The sequence below is a fragment of the Numida meleagris genome, chromosome 6 (assembly GCF_002078875.1).
Source record: "Numida meleagris isolate 19003 breed g44 Domestic line chromosome 6, NumMel1.0, whole genome shotgun sequence".
Taxonomy (NCBI): domain Eukaryota; kingdom Metazoa; phylum Chordata; class Aves; order Galliformes; family Numididae; genus Numida; species Numida meleagris.
The window spans coordinates 18748220-18760739 of record NC_034414.1 but is presented as its reverse complement, the minus strand read 5'-3'; the positions used below and the strand labels follow the sequence as shown (position 1 = coordinate 18760739).

Genomic DNA, 12520 nt, shown 5'->3' with positions numbered 1-12520 from the left:
TGTCTAAGCAGATTCAGCTCTGGTTTGTGGATTCTTCTGGGGCTAAACAACCATGTGCTGATACAGTGCATGCTGCTCTGATGCGTTTGCTCAGAGAGGAAAGATGATGAAACATATTTTACTCTCTCTGCTTATCGGTGTAAATCTGCAGTGATGCTGCTGAAAGGGGTACTTTAAGTCAAACTGTCGGAATCTCCAGTTCCACTGAAGACTTTGTACCTAAAGATCTTTCTTGCATGGATTAGAAAGTATATCTTAAAGGCTAGAGAACAGGGCAGAGAAACAGAAGCTGTGTTTATTCCTAAGCTTGCTGGAAAACTCTGCTATTGTAAGCAATTCACTTAGCCATTCTTCACCTCTTCAGCTCCCTTCAGAGACAAGACATACTTCCAGAGAAGTATAGGGTCTTCTGATACAAGTGCTAAGATTTTTTCAGTACGAAAGGATGAGTTATCCACAAGATAGTACTAGCAGAAGATAGACAAGCTATTTGAGAGAAGTACTTCAGCATGAAATTATAATGGGACTATTATAACCTGCTCAGAATGCATCTTGCTGCAGTTATATTGCTTCCAGTATCCAGACTGCGCGATGAAGAGTTACCTCTGTGCAGCACTGCACTGTGCCAGCTAGCTGTGCTAAGTTCCCTGATGTGGCTGCCAAACTCTTTGGGAAGGCTCTCTCTGAAGAATTTTGATGCATTGGAACACCACAGAAACATATGTTCCTTAAATGACTTTCCATCTGGGCATCCCATTCTTCCTTATAGAAGAAATGTTGCAATAGTTTAATTAACTCACTTTGGAACCTCTTTTTGTCTACTGAAACATCTATATAGAGATGCTTATGCTTAATCTTTGCTCAAGGGTAGGTGACCAAACTAACTTAGTTTGTCTACCTACAGAAAAGGCATTCACCCAGGTATAGCGATGCATTGTCGTTCCCACTATGTACAGTTCCAGCCATACTCAGGGATCAGAAGTAACTGATCTGGAGAAAGGCAATTGAAGACCAGTTTATTCCTCAAAAACTTTTGCTTCTTCAGTTTTGAGGTAAAAATCTGGGAAGAAAGATTCTGATTTCTAATCTTCCACGTGCATTTTATTCTTCCTTTGTGTTTGAAATGCAGAGCACTGGGTGTTGATAAGGAAGGCTTATTCAAGCAACAGGTAATGAAATGGAGAGCAGACAAAGATGTTGAATTATAGTTTATTTTTCAACAGGCTGAAGAAAAATAATTGTGCACGTTGCAGTTGGCATTAGAATTACGCATGTCGCTCATCGATGTTTCAGTGTTTTTAGGTCTGCTTTCTGACAGCATAATTTTAACAGTGTTGAAAGGAAAAAATACCCTTCTAATTTGGTATTAGAAACAAAATATTCTAATTTTGTAATGCCAGTCATTGCTGTCGTAGCCACAGAGCTGTATGCTTGGCAATGGTCAAAATGAAGCAGGTTAAACCTACTGCAAAAATGAGTTTTAGTTCTGTGTAAGTAAACTCCATTCTCCTACCCTCCATTAGAATGTAAATCTAATCTATTTATAAAAGATTATTGAAGTGTCCCTTTTTAGAGAGAGGCGGGATAAAAATAGTCTTGACATAAACAGTTGGAGGACAGTTGAGCTTTTTAATCTACTTCCTATCCTGTCACTGTATTGCTGTACTCAGTCATTTGCAAACTCAGCATAAAATCTGCAACTCAAGAGTATACAAGATGCAAAACTGTGGTGGTAAGACACGTTGCTTTGTAGAAGGTATCGCTTATGCCACAGTGTATGCTTCTGGCTGCATATCTGTGCTAGTCCTAGCAACTACACGTGCGATCATACTGAGACTTTGAAGGTAAGTGCCTTTACACCTTTCTGGTTTGCAAGATTGATTCCCCCAGTTTGTGTGCAACTGGTTGCAGGCTACCTGCTAGATTCTGCAGTGCATATATGGACACTGTTGTTCTCTTGGAGAAACTGGGAAAGCAGTTGTGTGAGTTATCTTTATGGGCTGACAGTGTTTGAGAGTAGAGATCAGCCTTGTCAGAGTTCATGATGTTTTGTCAGCTATGGCCATTGCGTGCAGCACATAATTTCATTCTAATGATAATATCAGACTTTACATCTATGGACCTTTTCCCGAGAGGAAGGAACACTGTCAAAACTCAGTAGAGGTGGTGGGAAGCTAATACCCAAGGTAGGCAAAGATTTTTATTTTAACTTTACATGTGTCCCGTCTACAATGTTCTTGATGGGAGCAGGCAGGTATATGTTGAGGTACTGAAACATAGAAATAGTAACTGACATTTACTGAGAGTGTATATACTCTCTTCATTTCTGCACAGCAGCAGCTCTTTTACATATTTTAAACGAGACCTGAGGAGCAAAATGGAAGATCTTTGACGGCATGAGAGGAATATGCTCATTGAACAGCTTGCTAGTAAGACTCCATTTGTGTTCTCTTGCAAAATAATTTTAAAAATGCTGCAATTGCATCTATTTCAAGTAGCGGTGACGTTAGTCCTCCTCATAATCTTTCATTAACGATATGTGTCATGTGTCTTACGTGGCACTGGCTTAGAGAGATGAGTACTGCCTATTCATTCACAAATGCTACGCCCTGTGGGCTTGATTGCCTTTTATTCAAGAAAATGGATTCTAAAATTTTGGTCTTTTAGTGAGATCTTCCGTGATTGTAGTACAGCAGCCAGAACCCGAGTTATGTAATTACACTACTGCCTGGAATGAACGCCTGATTTTAGCTTGTACCTGAGAGAGCTCCAAAATGAGTTCTCTTCATCTGCATGTATTAGTGTGTTTCTCATGCCTTAGTGCTAAACTTGTTTCTGGAACTTTTCAGATTGCATGAATGTGAAAAGCCAAAAGATTATTTAGATTTTCATTAGGAATACATTGACATCCGTGTCAGGTGAGATTAATTTACAAGGAAGCCATGCTCACAGTAGCATGACATGGCACAGAAAGAAGTGTAACATCAGTCAAGCAATGAAAATAGAAATTTCATCCTCCTTTTTGCTGTTCTGAAATATGAAAGAGTTGTGTTGGAGTCTTTAAATGTTTAGCTTCTATCTACCATTATTTTATGTTTGAAAAATTGTCTTGTGAAATATTAATAAGATTTTGGCTGGTGCTGTAAGGTAAATGGAAACATTTCCCTATTTATTGTTAAAACTGTGCTTGGCTAAGGATTGTCTTTGTTCAGCAGAGCAAACTTTTGCAGTTTTAATTAAACAGTTTTGAGTATTCCAGAACTGCACAAAAATATTTCTCTTACTGGCTCTTTGTTCTCACAGTTGCAACTCGGGAGCTTCAGGCAATTTTCATAAGCATGGCAATGCTCTGCATTCAAGATTTTACAACTGGGCCCTCAAAATTAGTTCTGTGATTGAATCTGGCAGATTGGTTTTGGCTTGACAATCAGCGTATGTTAAAAACATATGCACATTGGCGTGATTGAAGTCATAACTAACGGGCCTACTAGTGTTTGCAGGAATTAACTATAATGGGCGAAAAAAATGAAGGAGGAGCAGCACCGCTGGATAGTGAAGAATCACACTGACCCCAGATAAATCTTCTTGCAGGTAGCGAGCGCACTGTGGTTTGCTTTCGTTTTGCCAGCCTAGCACCTGGAATGAGCCATAAGAGTTACCTCGTGGTTTTTCTGGCCACAAGATCAGGGTTAATCCAAGAACAACAGACAACCCATTCTGGCTTTCTGCCTGTGTTTATTTCTGCCTATCGCATAGCATGTTGTTACAGGCTCTTTCAGTTAATGCTTGTAGTTTGTATTCATGTTTTGCTCCAAACTGGATCAGTGTTTTCTTTTGCAGCAGGAATTATGCTTGCAGCACATGGCAACATCTCCTCAGTCAGTCCATTTGGGGTGGCTCCTGGTTATGGGGGCCCTAAATGCCAAACTGGTTCAGGTTGGAACAAACCACGCCAGCCTCTTCTGGTTGCTCTGCAATCTCCCAGGGGCCCTTTTAACTGAATTATTCAGAAAATCCACAAGAATTGCCTTTCTCCTTTCTTATTTTCTGTTACTCAGTGCTGATGACTTAAAAACCCCAAGTACAAGGGCACAAAGGGAATTTTTAAGATTTTCCACGCAAATAGATTTTTAATGACAGCTGAAAGTTTGGGGCAGTTTGTGACCAGTTGTGTAACTGAGGGCAAGCCGTTCGGGCCTTCAGAAACTTGAACTGTAACACCACAAACAGCAGAGTAATGTGCGAGAGGCACGCAGAAGTGAGGTGTCCTAGCTGCTGGCCTGAGGGGCAGCAGAGGAGTGCAAGCTCCCTTCAGAGCAGCTACAGCAAAAGGCCTTGTCCTGGCTAAATGGGGGGCTTGGAAGCCAGCACAGTCACCTTTTTAAATGGGAAAGGCTCAACAGATGTGATGTGAATGAGCAGTTCATCATGAAGTCTAGACCTGACCAGAGCTGCTGCTCTGCTGTGTGAAGAGCTGAGGAAGCTTGCAGCCAGTCAGAGGCTGCGTTTGAGAACCAAGGCCCTCGGAGGAGATGTACAGAATTGGCCTCTTCGTGTCTGGTGGTACAAGCTCACAAGCACGCATCATTGGCAAGTGCTGTTTTCAGTGTGTAGCACGAGATTCAGCAAATCTGTCTTCAAAGCTGCATCTAATCTTTGCGCGAGTGATTTAAGCATAGAGCTGTCTATTGATTTGAGGTTAAGACTGCAATTAGTCCAGAGGTGTGCAAGAATTTGCCCCTCAGTTCACCTGATTGTTTGCAGCAGTGCCTTTTAGCATATGGAGAACTATAGGATGTCAAAGAGTGGGGAGGAGCAGAAGAGCAAAACCAATGGTATTCCATTCCCCAAAGTCTCCTCTGTTGAGGTGGTTACTCGCAGTGACAGGGATCAAATGGCTCTGTATGTTCCTGAGGCAGATGGAAGCAAGGCACGTCCTTGACCACATCACGGTGACCAAGTTGTTATACTTAAAGCTATCGTGTGCATTTATCTGACTCTTATTATCACCTACATACAGTTTAAGTTGGTTTTAATTATTTTACATCTGCCTATAAACCAAGAGTTCCTTCTGCCACAGCACGCAGATGTTACAAATGTGTTTCTAGAGTACACATGGCACATTCTAGAGCAACAGAAGTATTTGCTTTCAGCCTGAAAACTGATTATATTCCCTGTTGTTAAAATAATAATAATAATAATAAAGAAATCGTAGACTAGAGTATCTTTTTAAGACTCTTAGTGAGTTCCCAGTGATTTCTTCATGCTTTTTTTTTTAGTGAGCTTTTTTTAGGGAGTTTTTACTTTGATTTGTAGCTAATGTAGAATAAAACCTGTCTCATTTCTCAGTGATGTTTGCAGACAAGCGTAGAAAAAATGCTATCTGCGGTTGCTAGTAAAGATCAGAGCTGCCATTTCTAGATTAAAACTGCTCTTGCACCGTTTTATGCTCTATCACCAGAGGAAATTGTGAAGGCGGGTTCAGCAGAGAAAGGATCTGAATAAATGTAATATTATCCAGATGTTTTTCATTCTGTTAGTGTCCCACCGAAGGAGAACTCACTGAACTTTGGAAGTTGGTGTCCTGGCCGAACCAAGCCAAGACCTTAGCGGCTTGATAATGATCCACTAAAATCTGAGAACTCTTATCTTCTAAGACGTGAGCCAATCATTGTTTCAAGGGAATTCAGAAAACTTTCCCTTCAGGCCAATTGGCTACAATTAGATTTCTTTTTCCATGTCTGTGAAGAGCTGGGACTGTTTGCTTTGAAAGACGTGGCATTAGTTGAGATGACCTTTGGGTCAGAAACAGGATGGCCATTCCTACCTTTTCTTTGTAAATGTGGTAGGTTTTTGCAAATCCAGTGAAATATTTTGAATCGGAAAGGAATGGCTCCAGGCTTCAGCTGGTTGTGTTTTGGAGTGGAGATTTTGTGTTTCTCTTGTTACTTTATTCACATATAATTGCATACCCAGTGAACTTCCTTTGCTGCAACTTGCAGAATGGTTTAGTGTTTGAGAATCCAAGCTTTAAGTATGCCTCCATTTTCTACTGTGACGTTACATGGTTTGGTTTTGGATACTCTATCTTGCCTCAGTCTTTTCCTTCTCCAACTCACCAGACATTGTTCTGTTGTCTTTTTGACTCTGTTGCCATACTTGAGTTTTTTCTGTCTTGGTGTAAAGTTCAAACAGTGCATCTTCTAGCTATCTTTCTCCACAATTCACCATTTAGTGGTAGATCAGTCTTATTCCCACCTCTTTTCCCCTGCGTAGTTCTGCTCACTACAGAGACAGTACATCTGTCTCCCAGGACCCCCAGTGAGGAGCTTCCTTGGCCTTCCCTTAACTCAGCCACAGGACAGTCACCAGTATTCCTGCCTGGCACACTGCTCCCTTTTCTTCCTGCACATCTGCGAAGTGACTTTTAAACTCATTACTTAAAAAGGAAAAAGAAAAAATAGGGGAAAAAGAACACGTGAGCCTGAGAGCTTTCTGTGTATTGCTTTTTCTGTCCCTGTTGGCCCCTTCCTCGTCATGCTGTAGCTAAAACAGGAGGAGAAAAGAAGTGGCAGCAGGCAAAACATCTCCTCCTCCTCCTTCTTTCTTCTTGGATCTTGTCACCAGGCCCTCCAGGCAGGAGGGAAGAATTTGGTACCATGGAAGTTCCCCGTGGGAGGACTTACTCTTTTCACCTGAAATAGCAGGTGTTCCTCACCTCTGAAATGGAAGCTCCACAAGCATTTTCTTAGCATTCAGTGGTGAGCGGCATACCAATGGCGTAATCGTCTGACTCCTGTGGAGGTCGTGCCTCCTCTGCAAACAATTAACTTCCCTCTGCCAAAAATGCCTTGGCCCTAGGGTTCTTAAAAATCCTGAGAAGAGCTTGCTTTGGGGACTAGTTTCTTTGTGATGAATGACCTAACACTGAAAGTCCGTGATCCCACAGCATATCCTCAAAGATTGCCACACATGATCCCCACATGCCAGTCGTGTCCTAGGCAATTGTAATCCATTAAGTGCAGCACATTTCCAGGGAAAAGCTACAACCCCTTTCAACAAATGAACTTGCTGTAAGTTCTCTGCCAAGTGCGGCGGCCACCATCCTTCTTGATTATGCCTACATAGAAGAATGCATTTTTGTTCAAATGAGGGGAAAACAACATCAGTGGATTCCATTGTTTCTCAGAGCGCATCTCCAACCTGATCCCCTTGGGAATGGCGGGGCTGCCCGGTTCTAAGTGGAGGAAATTTGAAACAAGTGATGGATAAAATATTGATAGCTCGTGGTGTTGTCAGACACTACTGTGGTTCTTTACAAGGCATGTGGTAAGTGAGGAGTGTTCATTTTACTTTTTACTGCTGTATGCTATCCCAGTTTACATGTAAAATTGCTCACTTATAAGGCAAGATGACAAGAAACTGAACAAAGCAATGGTGGCATTCTTCATAGAGAACAGCGTGTGTGCCCCCAGTGAACTGCTGCTGGGAATACGACAGTTTCCCAGGGCCGGATCACTTCATGTGCAGAATTTAATGAGCTGCCAACTGCTTCTAAATGTCAGAAAATCATGAGGAAAATGCACTGTCCAGAACATGGCACAGACAGAAATACATAGACAGAAATTTGTTTTTCAGCTTGCGGCATCTCCCAGTTAATTTTCCATGAAGGTTTCTCCCCTTCATCCTCCTCCAGTGTTTTTCAGACTGTGAAATGATCGGCGTTTCCCTAGAGGCAGACAGAAGCCCAGGTTAAGAGCCACGGGGATAACAATTGCATTTATTTTCTAGAAAAAGAATAATTGCATTTATTTCCTTAGTGCGGTGCAACCCAGCGTTGGCATTTACTTCAGCTGAACTGCATCTCTCTCTGCTTCGATCGTGCAGTAGTGCTGATTATGTGATGTACTGTCAGTGAGAAAAAGAGTGAAGAAGTGCTGCTGCTAGCATGCCCACAAGCATACTGTGAAGAAAGGGAAGAGTTGGGGAAAAGGGGGGGGGGAACAGGGGGAAGAACAGAAATTGCATCCTCAAGCCTGACATTTTCTGGAGAAATAGAGCCTTTAAAGCAAAATAGAGATTGAGGTCATCACAGTCACTACTGATAGAATAATGATTTATTTGCTTGCACAGTAATGTAAGTGGTGGGACTGGGACAGATTAGGACAGCAGCAAGAGAAAACCATCCCTCCTGACACTTACTTCAATCCAAAGCCTGCTCTCCTTTGGGCACAGGGTAACGAAGCAGTGCATTGAGATGTGAGTTTTTAAGCCTTTGGAAAAATCTGTTGTGATTTAAAACAAACGAGCAAACACCTCTTCCTTCCCTTTCCTCGCCAGCCAGGCTTTTCTTGTTCAAGATCTGCTTGTGCATGCAATCTGTTTAGGATCCTTGCACATGCCAGTTTTTGGAGAATGGAAATTTCTTCAGGGTGTTATTTCTGGTGCAGACTCGATGGTATTTTGTGCTGGCTGAGCACAGCCTACTGCAGCGGCATAACAGTTACCCAGGTTTGGCTCGCTACCTGGGAAGATGATCTGGACTTTGCTGGATCAGCATGGTTCTCTGTCCAGCAGTGATCCCAATGTGAAAGCTTCGGGGATGCTGTGATGCGGCCTAAATACCAAAACTGTGGATAGCCACAGAAGGTGCTTGGTAAATGGTTACTTGTAAGATGGGTGTTTAATTACTTGCTCTTGAGTATTTCATTCTAGTGCTTTTAAGCACATCTTTCTGTGCTCACCATTTTGGGAGCTTTGAATCCTCTACTAGGGGCTCTGCTCAGCACAGATTGAGTTTGGATACTGAACTCAGGCTCCTCCTTTCGATGCCTGGAGCTGAAAGGTGTAAATGCTGGCTCCGCTGTAGGCCAGCAAGAAGTTCTCTGGAGCCAACTGCTGAATACATCTCCCAAACACGAGCTGTCTGGATTGCTGCTTTTCCCTCTGGGCAGTCAGTCAACTCTGAGCTGGCCGTGCTGCAGATTGGCTGCAGCGATCATCCCACGGAGCTGGGACGAGTTAGGAAGCTTAAATGGGATGGGGAATTAAAGCGGAGCTTCAGGGTCCCAGCTGATGAGCTACTGCATGGTTTTCAAAGTGAAGGATGCAAGAGCTCTAATATTTTAGTTGATTGATGTAGACGCATCCTGGTAAAAGCAGCAAGTCACGCTAAGAACGCTCTTGCGCTGGTAGCCCAGGAGTGATCAGATATGTAGACAGGCCTGTGATTTTGTAGATATTTCTTTGCCGCTCAGGAGAAGGAAAGGAGCAGAGGGAAAATAAGCAGGCTTGTTTGCGAGGAGAAAATGGCAGCTTATTAGAGTGTGCTTCGCAACTGGCAAAATTGAAAGAGCTACAGCCCATATTTGATGGGGTGGAATTATTCCAGCCTGAAGGATGTTCAAAGCCATCCAAAGGCAGTTCTGCTTACAAATCTCATTATTGATAAAATGATTCCTAATGGGATCGGCGCTGCTCGCTCTTACTGTGATGGCAGATGTGTGCACACATAGACGTGAGCTGCTTTGAAAATGCCTTTCATGGGTTCAGCTGCTTTCATTAATAACAAAATCATTTTATATTTCCTGGTATGCATCTTTTTTCCTTAAACTTGATAAAGGAACTGGTACCTTATCCCCTCGGTTATTTTCTTTTGAATGCTTAAATGAAAAGGGCTTTTTTTTCAGCACGAGTAAATTCATTACTAGAAATGGGAGAGGTGTTTCCAATTACAGCTGGCACTTCTGAGCCTCACATCACAGTGGCAGGTATCCCTGGGGGAAAATCAAGCAAATAACAGATCACTCTGGCCGTGTACTGGGAGGAGAGATGAGATACGCTGTGCATGAGTGTTATGATACCCATATACTATTGTGTAATTTCAGTGTTGTGTTCATTCATAGGCTCTCTTCATAAGCTATCCCCAAAGGGCTGTTGGTGCTGTTGTTACTACCATATTTACATTGCTTTATTGCCTCACAATTCCTCATATAGACTAAAACCTCACTGTGTGGGTGCTGTACAAATCAGGATCGGGTAAATTGTTGATTGCAAACTGCTTACAATTTCTTGTACGTTATACGTTTTCTTCCTCAGAGTTGTCTCTGCGTTAGTTATCTCTTGGATTCCACTCATTCGTCCCTAAGTCCAAAGTATGGCAACAGTTTTGCTGGGGAAACTGACATAAAAGCAAAGCTGGAGCAGTTCTGCAGTGGTCTCAAAGGGTCAGTTCTGCACAATCGGTCTCTGTCCTGCTGCCCTGCAGCCTTGCCGAGCAGAAGGACAGAGCTGCCTTTGCAGGGTGGGCTTCATCCATCTGCCGCTCGCACGTAGGCAGAGGAAGCAATGAAATGCGCTGATGCTGAGTCCTAGTAGAAGAGAGCAGCCCCATGTTAACCATGACGCAATTCTTCCTTGTTTGTACAGGCCCTTCATGCTTCTGCCGCCGCTGATGGAGTGGATGCGAGTGGCTATCACCTATGCCGAGCACCGGCGCAGTTTAACGGTGGACAGCGATGACATCAGGCAGACAGCCAGACTGCTCTTACCTGGACTGGACTGCGAGCCCAGGCAGCTCAAGTAGGTGGACTGAGCGCTCTACTTGCCACGTTTCATGGCAGCGGGATCTGAAAATACTACACATGTCATGCGTGCTCAAGCTTTTAGGGGGAGATAGAGAAGCTCTGGCCAAACATCGCAGCTGGGGTAGAAAGATTTTTGTCTTGGTAAGAGCTGTGCAGGAAGAATGAGATAGAGATTGCAGTATAAATATTCAGTCATTTATGCTTCAGTCTTAATTACAAGATAATCCTTTGCTTTCTCAGATACCCTGACAAAAACTGTAAGTACCTATTATTATCCTCCTCTCACGTGTATATTAAACAGGGATGTATAATTACCTTGGTTCATTAGTGCATCATAGGTATTTTACTCAGTGTTTGTTATCTTTCAAAGTTGCTGTCATTAGCGCTCCTTTTGATACCAGAGCTATATCTTGAACAGTACTGCAAGTTTTCTTGAATGAATTTTATCCCCCACGTTAACTATGGGTTAGATGAGTGGGCTGGACACATAAATAATGATAAATACTGCTTCTGTCATTCTCTGCAAGTGCTGAAGTGCTGAATATTTATCCTTTCTGATAATCGTTACTCCTAGAATTCTTTTTCATGAATGAGAGAAGCAACAGGAGACTTTTATATCAGCTATGGAAGCTCAGAGGTGGCACCCTTTTAAGCTTTATCTCCACTGCACCTGCCCACATGAGCATTAGTCCGGGCACGCTGTCATGTAGCGCTTCTCCCCCGTACTCCACCAGTGCACACGTGCTCCGTGTTGACTAAAGCACGCGTTTCTCAGGCTTGTGTGTGGATGGTAGGTGCTAGCGTAGGCTAGTTAGTATGGGCTAAGCTAATTTTACCCCTGTGCCTAGTGCTTGTCAAAACCTTTGAAATTCTCTGTTGAGCAGCGCCATGGGAGACTGATCACAAGTGCTTTCAGTCAGTTTCATAAGTTTCCTTTTGATCTCTCCTTTAGAAAGGCTTTTTCTTTCAAAACTGAATCCAAACTTTGCACTTTAAAGGCATCCCCCTCTATCTATCTCTGTGCTGGCTTTTTGTACGGATTGGCGTACAAAACACAGGTAGTCCCTTACTTTACAGATCAAATACCTTAAAAAAAAAAAAAAAAAAAAAAGCAGGAATTTGGGTGCTTGTTTTTGCTTCTGATGTGAAGTTACACAAAACACTTAGAGACAGCCTCTGTACTCCCAGGTCTCTCCGTCCCCAGGCAGGGGGGAGCCAAGCACATGCAGGAGCTGCCATCTGGGCATTGCACGGGTGCAAGCTTTACCCCTAGGAAGCGTGCGAGAGTTTGCCTCTCTCTGACAGGGTAACAACTCACGCATAGAAAACCTGCTGTGGGTACAGCTGCTGCACAGCAGTTGTGCGTGTGAGCTCTTTGCCTGGCTCGTGGAGGATGCTCTAGCTTTTATCACCCTCTAAAAGAAAAAGCTGCTTTGCCTCTATCATAGAACTGCATGCTGTCAAGCAATTACTACAGACCAGCGTGTATATGGTATTTTTCTGCTGGGAAGTTTTGCACGGGCTGAGCTTGCAGGTCCCCCAGGAGCAAAGCCCACAAATAGTAACTTCAGATTGCTGCCTCCAGATGTGCTCCCAGCAGCTCTATGCCAAGAACTGCAGCCCACCCCTTTGCTCTGTCCCCCTGACAGCTCTGCACAATGCCGCGTGTTGCTCTTCGCTCTGCAGGGCTCATCAGTGCACGGTGCCCCCATCCCCATGCCCCCCACTTATTCCAGCAGTGCCAGGTGGATCGTGCCTGTTAGCAAAATAGAATCAGTGTGCAAAGACAGGTAGCTGTACTTCAAAAACTTGATCTATTTTCTGAGGTTCAATGACTTTCAAGTTTATAATGTCCTATTTCACTTGTTTGCATAGGATAATAATAGTGATTATATAAAATATGATACCATTACTATATAATAATATTGTCGCAT

At 43.1% G+C, this 12520-nt stretch overlaps 1 protein-coding gene across 3 annotated transcripts in view; it reads left to right on the top strand.

Moving 5' to 3' along the window:
* The window catches only part of ABTB2 (ankyrin repeat and BTB domain containing 2), a 134519-nt gene that overhangs the window by 102909 nt on the left and 19090 nt on the right, over positions 1–12520 (top strand). For all 3 annotated transcript variants that reach the window (XM_021403088.1, XM_021403087.1, XM_021403089.1), the window contains one exon: positions 10429–10581. In XM_021403088.1, the coding sequence (XP_021258763.1) occupies positions 10429–10581 (153 nt within the window). The remainder of the gene's footprint in view (positions 1–10428; positions 10582–12520) is intronic.